This window comes from Lampetra fluviatilis, chromosome 4 (assembly GCF_964198595.1).
Source record: "Lampetra fluviatilis chromosome 4, kcLamFluv1.1, whole genome shotgun sequence".
Classification (NCBI taxonomy): Eukaryota; Metazoa; Chordata; class Hyperoartia; order Petromyzontiformes; family Petromyzontidae; genus Lampetra; species Lampetra fluviatilis.
Window position 1 is genome coordinate 32,419,828 of NC_136278.1, and position 17,542 is coordinate 32,437,369.

The following is a 17,542-nucleotide window of genomic DNA, read 5'->3' on the forward strand; positions in this document are numbered from 1 at the left end:
GTGTGAGTGTGTGTGCGTGAGTGTGTGTGTGAGTGTGTGTGCGTGAGTGTGTGTGTGAGTGGGGGAGCGGTAGTGTGTGTGTGAGTGTGTGTGTGAGTGGGGGAGCGGTAGTGTGTGTGTGAGTGTGTGTGTGCGTGTGTGTGCTTGTGAGTGTGTGTGTGAGTGTGTGTGTGAGTGGGGGAGCGGTAGTGTGTGTGTGTGAGTGGGGGAGCGGTAGTGTATGTGTGAGTGTATGTGTGTGAGTGTGTGTGCGTGAGTGTGAGTGTGTGTGCGTGAGTGTGTGTGTGAGTGGGGGAGCAATAGTGTGTGTGTGAGTGTATGTGCGTGAGTGTGTGTGTGAGTGGGGGAGCGGTAGTGTGTGTGTGTGTGTGCGTGAGTGTGTGTGTGAGTGGGGGAGCGGTAGTGTGTGTGTGAGTGTATGTGTGTGAGTGTGTGTGCGTGAGTGTGTGTGTGAGTGTGTGCGTGAGTGTGTGTGTGTGTGAGTGGGGGAGCGGTAGTGTGTGTGTGAGTGTATGTGCGTGAGTGTGTGTGTGAGTGGGGGAGCGGTAGTGTGTGTGTGAGTGTGTGTGCGTGAGTGTGTGTGTGAGTGGGGGAGCGGTAGTGTGTGTGTGAGTGTATGTGTGTGAGTGTGTGTGCGTGAGTGTGTGTGTGAGTGTGTGTGCGTGAGTGTGTGTGTGAGTGGGGGAGCGGTAGTGTGTGAGTGTGTGTGTGAGTGTGTGTGCGTGAGTGTGTGTGTGAGTGTGTGTGCGTGAGTGTGTGTGTGAGTGGGGGAGCGGTAGTGTGTGTGTGCGTGTGTGTGTGAGTGGGGGAGCGGTAGTGTGTGTGTGAGTGTGTGTGTGCGTGTGTGCGCTTGTGAGTGTGAGTGTGTGTGCGTGAGTGTGTGTGTGAGTGGGGGAGCGGTAGTGTGTGCGTGAGTGTGTGTGTGAGTGTGTGTGCGTGAGTGTGTGTGTGCGTGAGTGTGTGTGTGTGAGTGTGTGTGTGAGTGGGGGAGCGGTAGTGTGTGTGTGTGAGTGTGTGTGCGTGAGTGTGTGTGTGAGTGGGGGAGCGGTAGTGTGTGTGTGAGTGTGTGTGTGTGAGTGTGTGTGTGAGTGGGGGAGCGGTAGTGTGTGTGTGTGCGTGAGTGTGTGTGCGTGAGTGTGTGTGTGAGTGTGTGTGTGAGTGTGTGTGTGAGTGTGTGTGTGAGTGGGGGAGCGGTAGTGTAGCAGTTAGCGCGCTGCGCTACACATCCGGCGTCCCGGGTTCGATTCCTGCTCCCGACCGACACCGGTGACAATTATCTGACCTGGTCCTGGGCCTCCTCTAGGTCGACTCATCCTCAATTAAGTACCTAGTGCGATGTGTAAACATATTGCCACTAGGGAGACAAAGGCGGCCGGGGTGGCCCTGGCCATGCATCCCCTCGTGTGTCGTGCCGACCTTCAAAGGTGCTCGCCAACAGCAATTGCCCCAACAGTCTGTTAAGACTATACGGGAGATCTTTGTGTTTGTGTGTATGGGGAAGTGCGGTCGGATTAGTGCGAGTCCCATGGCCCCCCTTCCCCCCCCACCCCTGCTGCCCCCCACCCCCACCAAGGGCCACAGAGCCGGGATCAAACCGGGGCAAGGCGCGCCAGAGAAAGGCCGCTTTGAGTGAACTCAACAAAGAGCGCGGGGCAACGAATCAGAAGCCTAGAGCGCGCGTGTGTATGTGCCTGTCTGTGTGTGTGTGCAGGTCTCTGTGTGTGTGCAGGTCTGTTTGTGTGTGTGTGCAGGTCTGCGTGTGTATGTGCCCGTCTGTGTGTGGGTGTGCAGGTATCTGTGTGTGTGCAGGTCTGTCTGCGTGTGTGCGGGTCTGTCTGTGTGTGTGTGCAGGTCTGTCTGTGTGTGTGCAGGTCTGTTTGTGTGCCGGTCTCTGTGTGTGTGCATGTCTGTCTGTGTGTGGGTGTGCAGGTCTCTGTGTATGTGCAGGTCTGTCTGTGTGTGTGTGCGTGTCTGTCTGTGTGCAGGTCTGTGTGTGTGCAGGTCTACGTGTGTGTGTGCAGGTCTGTCTGTGTGTGTATGTGCAGGTCTCTGTTTGTGTGCAGGTCTGTCTGTGTGAAGATCTGTGTTTGTGTGCAAGTATCTTTGTGTGTGCAGGTCTATTTGTGTGCCGGTCTGTGTGTGTGTGCCTGCGTAAGCTACATGGGGGGGCGGGTCTTTATCTTGGGCTGCGTGTGAGGCGCCCTGCGCAAGGCGCTGCCATCTACAGAAGAAGCCGCACAAACAAGCCGTGAATCTTGCGGCTCGAGTTGGGAGCTATCCCGACAGCCAGACAGGAGCCGCGCACTCGGGGTGGCGGTGAACGCCGCCGTACATGGGAGGGTGGGAGGGAGGGAGGGTGGGATGGAGAGAGGTGGCCGCCACGGGGGCGAGTGCGGTGTGTCTACGTGGGGAGCGGTGGCGCAGTGCGCTGGAGTTCGATTTCCGTTCACACAAGAATGATGATCTGAGATGAGCAAGTTCTCACCCAGTGGCGATGTATAAACATCGCCACTGCGGAGGCGGCGGGTCGTGGGGTTGCCCACACCGCCCCCCCCCCCCCCTCGTGCGCCGTGCCCGCTCTTCATAGGTGGCGTTTGCCAACAGCCACAACAGTCTGCTAAAGGCCCTACGGGGGATCCTTGCCTCGGCTCATCCCTTCATAGCCTCGCGCTCGCGCCGTCCTTGGCTGTGGTGTTGCTGTCGTCGAGCGAGGGGTTTGCGCGGAGAGGAAAGTCCAAGAATGCCGGAGCGGGCCGCGCTGAGCTTCATGAACGCTCGAGCGCGCACGGCCAGTGCGAGGGAGAGAGAGCGGGGTCCGCGTGGAGAGGACGCGGAATTCGAGGGGGGGGGGGGTTGGAGTGATGTGGGTCGGGGTAATGGGGTGGGGGATAGAGAGGTAATGTGAGTGAGCAGTCATCTCACTCGACCGGACCGATACCACGAGGCGAGTTGAGACGTGACAACGGCTCGGGCTTGGCGCAGTCACTCCTTGCTAACCCTCCATCGACCACTCACTCAACCGCCCACTCAACCACCCACTAAACCACCCACTCAACCACCCACTCAACCATACACTCAACCACTCACTCAACCATCCACTCAACCACCCATTCAATCACTCACTCAACCATTCACTCAGCCACTCACTCACCTGACCACTCAATCGCCCGCTTATTTTCTCATTAATTACCAACCACCATTCCCACCTCTTACCAACTCACTCGTCCAATCTCCTAACCACTCACTGACCCACCCGACCACTCATTCACTAAGCTACCTAAAGTCTCACCCACTCATCCAACTATCCACTGGACTACTCACCTAATAATACACTCACACAACCACCCAGTCATATACACAACCATTCACACAAACGTTCACTTGTGCCCAATCATTTACTCATAGACCCATCATCCCAACCACTCGCTCACTCAACCAAACACTCAATGACTCCTCCACCAACCCAACCAGCCACTCATTGAACCATCATCCCAATCACTTACTGAGCCTGTCACCGACCCAACCACTCACTCATCTACTCAACCACTCACTCACCGACTCAACCACTCACTCATCTAATCAACCACTCACTCATCTACTCAACCACTCACTCATCTACTCAACCACTCACTCACCGACTCAACCACTCACTCATCTATTCAACCACTCACTCATCTACCCAACCACTCACTCACCGACTCAACCACTCACTCATCTACTCAACCAATCACTCATCTACTCAACCACTCACTCATCTACTCAACCACTCACTCACCGACTCAACCACTCACTCATCTACTCAACCACTCACTCATCTACTCAACCACTCACTCATCTACTCAACCACTCACTCAGCTACCCAACCACTCACTCAGCTACCCAACCACTCAATCAGCTACCCAACCACTCACTCATCTACTCAACCACTCACTCATCTACTCAACCACTCACTCAGCTACCCAACCACTCACTCATCTACTCAACCACTCACTCATCTACTCAACCACTCACTCATCTACTCAACCACTCACTCATCTACCCAACCACTCACTCATCTACTCAACCACTCACTCATCTACTCAACCACTCACTCATCTACCCAACCACTCACTCATCTACTCAACCACTCACTCATCTATTCAACCACTCACTCACCGACTCAACCACTCACTCATCTATTCAACCACTCACTCATCTACCCAACCACTCACTCACCGACTCAACCACTCACTCATCTACTCAACCAATCACTCATCTACTCAACCACTCACTCATCTACTCAACCACTCACTCACCGACTCAACCACTCACTCATCTACTCAACCACTCACTCATCTACTCAACCACTCACTCATCTACTCAACCACTCACTCAGCTACCCAACCACTCACTCAGCTACCCAACCACTCAATCAGCTACCCAACCACTCACTCATCTACTCAACCACTCACTCAGCTACCCAACCACTCACTCAGCTACCCAACCACTCAATCAGCTACCCAACCACTCACTCATCTACTCAACCACTCACTCATCTACTCAACCACTCACTCAGCTACCCAACCACTCACTCATCTACTCAACCACTCACTCATCTACTCAACCACTCACTCATCTACTCAACCACTCACTCATCTACCCAACCACTCACTCATCTACTCAACCACTCACTCATCTACTCAACCACTCATTCATCTACCCAATCACTCACTCATCTACTCAACCACTCACTCACCGACTCAACCACTCAATCATCTATTCAACCACTCATTCATCTACCCAACCACTCACTCATCTACTCAACCACTCACTCAGCTACCCAACCACTCACTCATCTACTCAACCACTCACTCATCTACTCAACCACTCACTCATCTACTCAACCACTCACTCATCTACCCAACCACTCACTCATCTACTCAACCACTCACTCATCTACTCAACCACTCATTCATCTACCCAATCACTCACTCATCTACTCAACCACTCACTCACCGACTCAACCACTCACTCATCTATTCAACCACTCATTCATCTACCCAACCACTCACTCATCTACTCAACCACTAACTCAGCTACCCAACCACTCACTAATCGACCCATCATCGCAACCGCTCACTCACCCAACCACCCCCTCCATCCCTGTCCCCTCCGCCCTCGTGAAAGTGTCACCTCGTCTCCGCCCCCAAATCATTCAACAAAAACTCCCCTCCCCCCAACCTCCTGGCCTCCATCCACCCTCCTCCTCCCTTTTGCCCCCCTCTCTCTGAACTCACAGTGGGAGTTTGCAGGCATCGCGGGGGAGGAAGGAGACGGACGGACGGACGCGGTAGCGGCTACGTCAGCCGTGGGGGCCCCTCTACCTGGCGAGGGAGCGCACGGGCGGGGGGCGACTCGCCGGGCGCCGCGTGCCCGCGATGGTCGAGGGGGCGGCGGCTTCAGGGTGGAGGCGCGCGACAAATACCGTGGCCAGCGGCGCTCGCTCGCGCCCATCGGCGAAGGAGTTCTCGGACAAATCGATGCTCGTATCAGGCAGGCCTCGTTAACGTTATTTTCTTGTTGTACATTTTTTATATAAACAGGTGCAAGGCGGATTGAAAGCGACTTAATTTGGAAGTTGGTGACACAAGGAGTGAGACTCCGCTCCCTATGGCCGGGCAAGACTGTTGGGGCGAGTGCTATTAGTGAGCACCTATTAAGGCAAGACAAAGGTCGACAAAGACACGCAGACTGCCGTTCCCTCGTGTGTAGACACTCGGAGAAGATCCAACTCGCTCCTAAACACCAAGTGTCCAGCGCATGAAGGACGTGGCGCTGCCTCTTCTTTCTCGTGGCAATGATGTCCGGAGCTGCCGCGTCCCCCGTCCTCCTCCTCTTCCTCGTCTCGTCCCTGTACCTCTCGGGGGGGTGCCTTGGGCTCTTTCAGGCCGGGTCGGGGCCGGCGGCGGCGGCCCCCGTGCCGCGCCACCACCGGGCTTCGTACAGCCTCTACGGAGGCGCGCACGGCCACGGAGCGGGCAGCAGCAGCAGCGGCGGCAGGGGTAGAGGCAGGTGAGCGAGCGGGCGAGCGGGCGAGTGGTGATCGCGGTTTGGGGGCTGCGGGCGGCGAGTCGCGATGTGCGGTGGCTGCGCTCCGCCAACTCAAGACGAGCCGTGCTTCGAGTCCCTCTCCCGGAGCGGCAGTTGAAGCAATGGAAGTTTGTGTTGTTGTTGTTGTGTAATGGCCCTAACCGACTCTATCCAGAATCAGAACATGTATTCATGCTGGAGGAATCCGATGAGCTATGAAGCACAGCGACAGTCGATCAGCAGGTGGCGCGTGGTGGGGGGAAGTGTGGGCGCCTCTTCTCGCCAAGATTCCACGGCAAAACAATTACCGGTTGGCGACGTTCGTAACCAGTGAATGTACAACAAGGGCGTGAGAGGTGCCGACGGCTTTGGGAGGTGTGGTCGAGACTAACGACGGAGTGGCAGCCCAAGGAGGGAACTCGACCTAGAGGATGTCCACCGCGGAGACGGAGCGATGCAATTGTTTCACGCGCAGCAGCTGCGTGTGTTGTTGGCGAGGGCTTCATCGTCTAGCAGTGGATCGATCGTGGCTGGCGATCGGGATCGCGACACGCCGTGACCGCGCTGCTTGCTGTCGTTTTATTGATTGAGACAAATCATGCAACACGCACGGACTGTGCAACGCAGCACCACGCCGCGGTTGTCTTCGGAAGCATTGAATTGGTGGAGCCGTCGTAGTACAGAAGCTGACAGATCGCCGTCGGGGGGAAACGCGTTTGTGTATTGGCAAATATCCATTGTTGCTCTGGTTTGTGTGTTTGGGAAATAACGCTTCGGATGAATGCGGTCGAGTTACAATCGAGCTCGTCCCGCTTAGCAACACAACTTGTTCACACGACACGTGCGGTTCGTGCTGGATCACCCACCTGTACAATAGCTATGGTGCCCGAGTCCTAAAGCAGGAGGATGAGGAACAGCGGTGCAGGAAGAGGAGGAGGAGGGGAAGGAATGACCGGGCCAAGATGTGTGGGATGAAGAGAGGTTAGTGATGATGATGATGATAGGGGTGGTGGGGGGGAGAGAATGAAGGAGCGAGCAACAGGGAGCTGCACGGGGGAGGAGCGGCGTCTGTTTTCACAGTGGGCGGGGAGAGGGGAGGGGTTCCGAGAGGGGGTGGCCACATGGAAGTCACGTGGTTTACGGGAGGCGTGAGACCAATTTGCTGTCATCAACGCATGAGCGTGGATACAATATCGCTCTGTGCGTCGAATGGCGTCCCATGGTCTATGCGACGTGCTCTTGCAACGACACCTGGTAGCCCGACAGCCTGACACTGCTGGTGAGAACCAGCAGGTCGAAACCGGTACAGAGTTCGGCCGATTCAACAAATGCCTTAATCACGTTAACCTAGAATAGACCAATGGCCTGGCGGATTAAAACACACCTTTCAATAACACGTGGAGGCACAGGTTGTAATTAGGGTTATAATTGCTAATGGCAACGAGCACCAGGGAAGCCGTGCGGGAGCTGACCCTGTCCGCGAGACAGAGAGGAAGACGCGCATTGGAGGACGAACGCACGTTCAAGACGTCATCCTTCAATCTGTTCAGGGAAGTAAAGAGGGGTTGGGGCCGGACCCGATGGTCGAGAATAATCACGGAGTGGCAGCCACAGCATGGAACGCGACCGAGAGGACGGCCACTGCGGAGGAGATGGAGCCATGGAATCGGATCGTGTGCAGGTGCTAGGTGGATTGTTCTACCGCAAAGTCGTGAGACGTGGCGAGACGTGTTCGCCTGGTCGTGGGTTCGATCCTGACTGCTGTATATTTGGAGTTTTCGTGTTCTCTCTCTCCCCGTGGTCGCGTAGATCTTTTTCCGAGTCCTCCGGTTTTCCCTCCACATTTCGAATCAACATTACGCTTTCAGAGCATTTGGCGGATGCTATGAATTTCCACGTAATACAGCCACTTCGCTGAGCTATAATTTGTGGCCAGGTCGCGTCAAAAATATTCTCTACAGCGCAGTTTGCCTTATCTGGTAAATACATAAATAATAGCGCTGATCATGGCTGATGAGAAGGTTGACCTCTCATCTCGAGACACATAATCTGAGTGCCCGGCAATACCAGCGAGACTCCGTCAGATCCTCACAGTTCTTCTTCTTGTTCGTCCATCAAAGTTGATGATGACCAAGGCACGTTTGTCATTATGTTGGGTTTTGATGAGTGCGAAAATGGCTGAAGAGGCCAATCCGAGCCCGGAATTCCCTGTGGCACACTGGACAGGTCAGGGAGGATGCAGAGCTCTGAGGTGCAGCCACACGTCCTTCCTTGGTAGATTTGCGCTGCTGCCTCTTCAAGATAGCACAGGAGCGTCTCCTACTCTCACAGAGGACTGCACCATCCTGTACTTTTCTTCTCCAGGCAGGTCGGTCCTGTGCTAGGGATTCCCAGCTTTTAAGGTCGAATCCAAAGCTCTTCAAGGAAGCTTTCAGGGTGTCCTCACAGTTACAAGGACAAAGATCCCCTGTGTAGCCTACGAACGCTGTTGGGGCAAGTGAAACGTGTCCGCAACCCCTTGAGAAGGAACATCTCGTTTGCAACGGTGTCCAGGGAGGCGTACCGAGCAACCACGTCCTCGCCACGTGCACGCGCGCGCGCGTTGAGAGCGAAACCAGTTTCCTGGTGATGCTACTGCTGCGCTAGCATCGGTGCACGGGCACAAGCAACAACCAAAACATCTCTACACTCATCAGTAACAACAACAGCAACAACAACATAGTACTTTGGCCACACATATATATAATGCGACGTTTCGGGCAATAGTCCATAATCAGTTATGCGCTATGGATAAGGGTCATTGCCCGAAACGTCGCCTATTTTATATTTTCTCCTTTTCAGGCCACAGTGCTATGAATGAATGTGTTGAGATGTTTATATTTAAGTGTTAGACGTAGAATTACGATGTAAACTCGTACCACTGCAACCGCCGCCCACACGCGGCACCCAATCATCGCTCTCGGGGCGAGGGGGCGAGGGGGCAGCGGCAGCGCAGTGACGAGACGGCGACACCAACAATTGCCCCCCAAGCTCTGCGGTCCTCTATGTATATTCATGCGGTTTCAGCCAATTAATGAATACTGTATTTATACCTGTGGGAGGAAATTGGAGCGCCCGGAGAAAATCCACGCCTTGCGCGAGGGGGCGACACTGCCCCACACAGAAGGGACAGATGATTATTATTCCGAGCTCAGCTGTACCGCCATCTCCTGGCGAGTCAGGATATACCTACACCCGCCGCCATTCGCCACGACGTGAAGGGGACGTCACCACGGCGCCTGTGCCAGGCCAGGTTCACTTTGAGGCCACGTGAGTGTCGAAGGCTCGCTGATAGGAGGTCTCGGGACAGACCCAGCGGGTGCCATTGGTGGACTGACTGAGATGACTGGTAGATGTACCACCTGCACCCCCTACTGTGCCAACTTGCTATATTTTAGACACCCGGCGCTCTGCTCGTTGTTGTGAGCGTCGCTCCTCCGCCCTCCGTTGTTACTGGAGGGCGACTGCCTCCAACTGCCCATTAGCGTCCTTCACGAGCCTTCTCCACAGAGGCCGATCTTGACACCACTGGTACCGGTCGTCGGCAAGTCAATTCAGCTCCACATCCTCCTATACCGCATCAGTCCATCTCTTCTCCAGCCCACGTCGTGCCGATATTCTTTGGGTCTTTCAGTAAAGTCACGTAGATGGGTTCAAAGATGCCACAGTCCTGGACCTCACCCATTTTCCCTTAGCATCGGAAGGAGGGGGGGATGCCAACTCCAGCTGCAAGTGATGTTGAAATTCCTGCTTGCAACTATCCTCAGCTAGCTGAGACCAGGGCACTGTGGGTGTGAATGGGGTCCTAGATGGACACCCACCACCGCAGTGGAATAATGACAGGCGCATCTTACAGATGACAAGTCGATGGTCAGTGGGCAGATCAGCTCCACGGTAGGTCCTGGTGTCAAGGACATGGGCCCGCATGCGCTGGTCCGTATTTATATAGTCCAGCAGATGTTCGTGGTTGGACCCGGCGTGGAACCATTGTGTTTTGTGGATGCGCCAATGCAACGTGTTCGTAATTACAAGCCCATGGGTTGGCCTAGGAAGGGAGTTTCACAGCCATATGTGTGGTGATCCACCAACCCTCGCTGCTGCCTTCAAAGTGCTGGATTACACGCAGCCACGTGCAGCGTAGCCGCGACCACAACCACCCGACAAAGATCGCCGTTGGGATATAAACCACGGACCGCATGGCCGGACAGCCTGCAGAACAGGGGGAGAACATCCGAATTCTACACAGACAGGGCGCCCGAGTTTGGAATCGAACCCAGGTGTTCTCTTTTGTGAGGCTCGAGTGTTACCACTGCGCCACCCAAGAGCGTTGTTCAGGGCGTGTTCTTGACCTCTCTACGCGCGCGGTCGCCCGTCACGAGAGATGAAAAACAGCGTTTTGTTGAGACGGGGAAGTGCGCAGATTCCTGCCGGCACTTTTTATTAGGCTCTGCTTAGAGCACACGCACACTCACACACGTCCACCCACACACGCGCACACGTACACCCACACACGGACACCCACACATTCGCACACACATACACACACACATACGCATGTGTTATTGCTTTTTCATAAGTGTTGGAGGAAACGGTGGTGCAAACGGTGAGTGCGCCATGTGACGAACGATATCCGACCCATTTTTGGTCACCCCTCGTTCACTAACTCGCACGGGCAGCCAGCGTGGTGAGGTTTGGTTAAGAACTCTCGTGGCCACGACAGCATGGGCACATCATCATCATCATCCAGCAGCAGTGGAATGACGCCAACAACAACCAGTATCAACCAGAACCGTGGACTCTTCGATAACCAATGTCTCTCTCCCTATCCCTGTCCTTCCACAACTCAAATCTATCCCTCCCTCCTCTCCACACCCCGTGCTCCTTCCCACCACCACCATCATCACCACCATCACCCCCACTATCCCCACCACCACAATCCCCGCTATCACTACCACCACCACCATCTCCACCACTAAAACCATCCTCACCACCACCATCATCCCGACCATCACCATCGCCACCATCTCCACCACCATCCCGACCACCACCATCCCCACCGTACCCACTACAATCCCCACTACCCCCACTGCCACCACGCAGGAACTGGTGCGCGCGGCACGTGACGCGAAACGTCTCGTGCGCCGTGCTCAACGGCTCGCACTCGCACGTGCGGGCCGAGCCTCAGCGCTGCCGCTGGGGCCAGGACAACTGCCCGGGCGGCCGCACCACCTACCTGTGAGTCGAGCCGCAGCGCCACACACCACGTGGGCTGCCACCTGTCCCGGCGGGGTCGACCCGGGCAGTTTGGGAATTGACATCCAGTGGCGGTCCGGGGATGGGTTGTCTACCTGTGTGTGTTGTGTTGTTAGTGAGGAGCGGTGGCGCAGCGGTTAGCGAGTTGCGCTGCGAACCCGGCGAACCGATTTCGATTCCCGTTTACGGCCGCCAACACCAGTGACGATTATCTGAACCGGTACTGGGCCTTCCCCAGGTCGACTCAGCCTCAAAAGAGTACCTGCTGCGGTGTGTAAACATCGCCACTGGGGATACAAAGGCGGTACACCCCCTCGTGTGCCGTCTTCATAGGTGCTCGCTCACAGCACTTTCCACAAAAGTCAGTCAAGGCTATACGGGGTACCTTTTTCTCGTGTTGTTATTGTCGCGTTGCGTACTGCAGAGTTTTGTGTCGAGCCAGGACCCACGTCTCACTGCGCCTATTGACACCTGGGAGGTCACCAGCGTTGGTTGAAGCGAGCCTCACTGCTGATGAGACACTGCATGTGGAAGCGAGTGTTTGCTCGCGTTGAGCCAACGCTGCTGAGAGTATCGCCTCCTAGAAGGCCGCGTGGCTGATGGGATGTGTGGCAGCAGCGCGCCGTCGTCTTCTTCTGTGGAGACACAGAGAAGCAAAGGAGGCGGAAACATACTTCTTTCATTTCTATTCCATGGCAATTCTCTCACACGGTCTCTTTCCACAAGCTTTCATACTGATAATAATAATAACGCCATGAACCTCGCTCAACTAAATCATACCTGTTCAACGCTCTTTTACGACTTTCATAATCGTGATGTTTGTTGCTGGCGGCCAGGCCTTTGGGCCGTGTGCTCAGCAATTGTTTCGTTACAAAATTAACAACCTCCATGACATCTCCGGGCTTCGGTGGTTCATCTGGGGTGACGGCTCCCTCTGGCTCCATCCCTGCTCCCTGTCAACGCGCGTGCATTCCACGCGCTCATTAGCGCGGGGGGAGGGGCGGGGGGCGAGGGGCCCCCACGGACCACGCGGGCGGGCAGCGCCAGCGCAGTGTCGGGACGTGGCTGTCACGGGCCCCGGGTGCAATGAATAAGCTGCGGTGGTGGTGGGGGGGGGTCCCCCTGCCCAAATCCACCCCCACGTCTCGCTCCCTCCCCACACCTCGTGACCCCTCTGGCCTGAGTGCCCGTGCCACCCGTAATGGTGGGCAGCGGGAGTGGGCGCGGCCCGACCCCTCGAGTTCACGGTCCAAATCAGTGACCAACTATTCAGCCCGGCCGGTCCCGGTGGCCTCCCCGAGTTCGCCTCTACCTGAGACGGGTATCCGGTACGTTGTGTGAGCATCACCGCCGGGGAGAGACAAATGCGGCCGGGCGTGATGCTGCTGACCACACCACGCCCCGAGTAGGTTCGCCACGCCGGCCTACATAGGCGCTGCTCGCTCACGACACTTGCCCCAACAGCATGTTAAAGGCTATACGGGAGAGCTTTATCTCTGCGTGCGTGCGTGGCCCCGGGGCAGGTACCGCGCGTACCTCTCGCCCGTGTACAAGGTGGGGTACAAGAGCGTGACGGAGCTCAAGTGGAGCTGCTGCCCGGGATTCTCGGGGTCAGACTGCGAGGTCGCAGCCTCGGGCCACAGTGGCCGCCCCTCGCCCACCGGGGCGGCCACACCGGGGCGGCCACACCGCGTCAACGGACACGGTAACGGCGGTGGCGACATCACCACCATCATCACCACCGTCATCATCACCGTCATCATCACCACCATCATCACCACCGTCACCATCATTATCTTCACGCAGGCCTGGAAGCTGTCACAAACCGCTCTGATTTTCACGAGGATACTGCAACATTGGAGATGTTTGGTCACGAATAAATGAGTACCTGCTGTGTGTAAACATCAGCACTGGAGAGACAAAGGTGGCCGGGCGTGGTCAATGGCGGAACGAGGATTTTCAGGTAGGGGGGCAACCCCTCCAGCAATGAAAATCATAGGAGTTGTTAGTAAGGACTTGTTAGTACATAAGGACTTGTCCCTTGCTTTTTATTCGACGCGTGTGCGCCGATGGCGCAACTATCGATCGAGGGTCGAATTCGAACCGCGTTGTGTGATCGGCATCGCGCTCGCTGAAGGTAAATGCCTTCAGGGAAGTCGTGTGCTGTATACGCAACTGCGCACAATTCTCTGAGTCACTTATAACCGCTTTGCCGTTACTTATTGCCAATTATGGACTCAGACTATTGTCCTATCATCTCATAGAGTCCCTGACACGTAATAATATGCTATACAGTGGCAGTGGGGGTCGCAAAATGCCGATTTATTACTAAATAGCTTTTCTACTCGGCTTCGCCTGAGACTTGGATTCTTGCCTTGGATTAATACACGGCCTACGCGGAGAGTGTGGGGGAGATGCGTGACGTCAGCAGGCACACTGTGTGACGCTGCCACATGCGGGTGACATCACAGATGTGACGTCACCGCTCACTTGCCGTAAACAATATACCCATTATTGCGCCCCCCCCAAATGCAAAAGTCAATTGTTATACTTTTTGTATTGTGTACAGTCTGGAAGCTACCCACATGCCAAATTTCAAGTTTGTTGCATGTTGGGAAGTATGCTAAACATTTCGAACAGACACACATATTCATACATTTCCCTTTTATATATATAGATAAACCCCAATGATCCGATCGAAATTAGTGATGTCGATCGGATCATTGGGGGGGCACGTGCCACCCCACCCCCCACTGGCTCCGCCGGTGGGCGTGGTGTTGGCCACCGCACCCGCTCGTGCGCCATCCTGGCATCCATAGGTGCTGCTCGCGAACAGCTCCGGTCCCACAAGTCTGTTGGAGGCTACACGGGGGATCCGTGTCGCTGTCTTGCGGCAGATGTCAGGAAGCGCACGACAGCGTGGGGTAGATGCGGCAGTCGACTCGCGCGTGGTGCTGCTGCTGCGCTCGCCGTGCCAGGTGGGCTCCCGCGAGCCGCGCTGGGCGAGCGCGTGGCGCGCGTGGAGGACGCGCTGTCCCGGCTGGGGGCGAGCGTCCAGGCACTGGGCTCCTCGCTCGGCGACGCGGACGGGCGGCCGTCGCCGCCGCGGGACGGGGGCGTCCGGGAGGCGCTGGGCAGGGTGGACGAGGTGGAGGAAACGTTGAGGAGGAAGAGCGACGCTCTGGACGAGCTGCGGGGCCTCGTGTTCGCTCACGGGCACCGCATCGAGGAGCTCGCCGAGGGCGGCGGCGCCGCCGTCGTCGCGGCGGCGTTGAGGGAGCGCGGCGGCGGCGGCGGCGGTCCGGCGCCGGTGCTCACCGGCGCCGCCCACGGGGCCCGCGGGATCCACGGGGCCGTGCTCAACGGGATCGGCGAGGAGGGCGCCGGGGAGGCGTGCGGGGAGGCGTGCGCCGAGCGCCTCCTCCACCTGGAGCGGCGGCTCGAGGAGGAGAGGCTCGAGAGCCGGCGCTTCCGGCTGCTCGCGAACGCCACGGTGAGCGAGCTGCGCCAGGAGCTCCGATCCGTCCACGACTCCGCGGAGGCCGCGGCGGCCCGGCCCGTCGCGCGGCCCGAGGAGGAGCCGCCGCTCGTCGCTCTGCTGCTGCAGCGGCTCGCGGAAGTCGAGTCCCGGGTGGACGCGTCGCCGTGCTGCGCGCCGGGCGCCGCCGCCGGGCTGGAGGGGCGACTGGCGGCTCTGGACGCGCGGCTGTCCCGCCTGGAGCTCGAGCTGACGGACGGCGGAGGGGACGGCGCCGAGCTGGAAGGCGCGTGGCGCGCGGAGGCCGAGCGCGCGGCCCGGCGCCTCGACGCCCTCGAGGGCGCCGCGCGCCGCCTGGCGGAGCGCGGCGAGGGCACCGAACGGGCGGCGGACGCCGTCCGGCCCGACACGCCGCTCGCCGACGGCGCGACGCCTCGTCTGGGCGACGAGGTGTCGCGTCTAGGGGCCGAGGTGTCGCGGCTGGGCGAGCGCGCGACCGCCGCCGACGTCAGGACGGCCCGCCTGGAGGGAGAGGTGGCGCGGGTGGAGTCCGCGGCGGCCGAGGACGCGCGGCGGTGCCGGGAGTCGTGCCCGGGGGCGGCGGCGGCGCAGCCGGCGTGGGAAGCGTGCGGCGGCGAGGCCTTCTGCCTCAAGCTCGACTCCATCTCGCTGGGGCTGCGCGGCCTGCGCGACGGCCTCACGGAACACGTGGCCGCGCTGTGGGACCGCCTGCTGGAGGTCAACGGCACCGTGGGGGCCCACGGCGCCGAGCTGCGCGCTTTGCAGGGCGCCGGCGTGCGGGGGGCGGCCGCCACCGCAGCCCCCCCTCGCAAGGAGCAGACCGGGCCGCTGCCGATTGAGACGCCGGCTGGTAAGCGCGCCGCTCTGAAAAAATGATGCCCGTGTAATAGGCGACGTGTCGGGCAATGGTCCTTCTGCACGGCATATGCTGCGCGTCTCTCTCCTTACCTGACCCACCTCAAACTCTCACCTGTCTCCCCGCGTCTCCAGGGCTGCCCGAGGGGCGGCCCCCGTACCCGCACTGCGCCGCCTTCTCGGCCGCGCTCACGCGGCCCGCGGGCCAGCACGAGACCGTCAAGTTCGACCGCGTGCTCGTCAACGACGGCGGCCACTACGACCCCGAGAGCGGTGAGTGGGTGGGGGCGCGAGGGGGGGGCACGGGTCCCGAGACCCTACTCGCCATCCACAGTCCGCCGAGCAGGGTAGATGTCGACCGACACGGTAGCGTGCGGTGAGGTGAAGCGTGCGTACCCGCCGCACACGCACCGCCACCCGCCCCGCCAGGGACGATCTCCCGTTCCTTCCCTCGCCCCGACATGAAGCTCCCCGCACGCACACCGAGCGGCTTCTGTCGACGAACACACGGACCCCCCCCCCCCCCACCACTCACATTCCTCTCTCCCGCATCCCCTCTCACCGCAGGGATCTTCCAAGTGCCGTTCGATGGCCGCTACCTGGTGTCGGTGACGGTGTCCGGGGGGCCGCGCGGCGTCCCCGTGGACGCGCTGCTCGCCGTGTCCGAGGAGCCGCTGCTGCGACTGCGCTCGCCCGCGCCGGCGGCGGCACAGGCGGCGGCGTCTCCGGGCGAGGAGGGCGGGGCGGGGGAGGAGGGTGGCCGAGCGGTGGGACCCTGGGCTCCCGGGGAGGCGGGGGTGGCCTCCGCCTCGCTGGTGGTGTGCCTCAAGGCGGGCCAGGCGCTGTACGTGGAGAACGCGGGCGGCGCGGTGGCGCACGGCGACGAGGCGCGATCCACATTCAGCGCCGTGCTCCTCTACGAGGCCGACGCCTGAGACGAGCCGAGCCCTCGCCCCGAGCCGAGCCATCTCTCACACACTCACGTAGGAACCCACTCACTCACGTAGGGACCCACACACTCACGCAGGAACCCACACACTCACGTAGGATCCCACACTCACGTAGGAACCAACACACTCACTCAGGGATCCACATACTCGCATCGGGACCCATAAAGCATTGCTTCTCCCGCGCGCGTCGTGAACTTAAGAATCAAATAATCGATGCATTGATCCGCTCATGGAACTCACCGCTGCCGTCCACCACAATGCAGGTCAATAGCTATTGAAGTTGATCTTGTGTATCTAGATGAAAACTCAAGCTACCAGGGTGGAGTCCCATTCGCGAGAGTGAGCTGCTGCATCAGTCTGCTGCCAGTCGGCGGCGATGGTAACTGTTGCTGTTACTGCTGCCGTGTGATTCTCTAACTTGGAAAATTTGGGACGGGCGCATATTGGCCTACTTCTTGCGAATGTAGTCAAGGGATCTTTAATGTCAAACGTTAGTTAAGCAGACGGCGCATAGTAGGAGTATTATTATTATCAGGGATATTACACAGTGGTAATAACCAGGGCGGCCGATGGAATCGAACCGCGAATCTTTGCAAGGAATCGCGAGTGATGAACAACACTCGGCAGTTCGGGATTTTATACCCAGGGCCGTCCCGGGGCGGTCGCCCCGACTGGCCATACCCTAGGGACAGCTCTGTTTGTATCAAACGCGGTGTTGGGTGGCGGTGGAGAACGCGTCATGCGAGTGAGCAGCTGCTGTGCACGAGAGAGAGAGAGAGAGACGCTGCACTGATGTGTTGTATTGAGATGGTATTCTAGCGTCGTAGAAAAGAATGCCGCGTTGAATAAAGATGCATTTCCTACTCGTCTCGAGATC

At 58.1% G+C, this 17,542-nt stretch overlaps 1 protein-coding gene across 1 annotated transcript; it reads left to right on the forward strand.

The window, feature by feature from the left end:
- The first annotated feature begins 5,231 nt into the window (after positions 1 to 5,231).
- LOC144931368 (uncharacterized) lies at positions 5,232 to 17,503 on the forward strand. The gene is made up of 6 exons (XM_078855171.1): positions 5,232 to 6,051; positions 11,209 to 11,343; positions 12,885 to 13,066; positions 14,340 to 15,710; positions 15,851 to 15,988; positions 16,283 to 17,503. The coding sequence occupies exons 1-6, from the start codon at positions 5,837 to 5,839 to the stop codon at positions 16,648 to 16,650; spliced, it is 2,409 nt and encodes an 802-aa protein (XP_078711297.1). The 5' UTR covers positions 5,232 to 5,836; the 3' UTR covers positions 16,651 to 17,503.
- Positions 17,504 to 17,542: the final 39 nt, after the last annotated feature.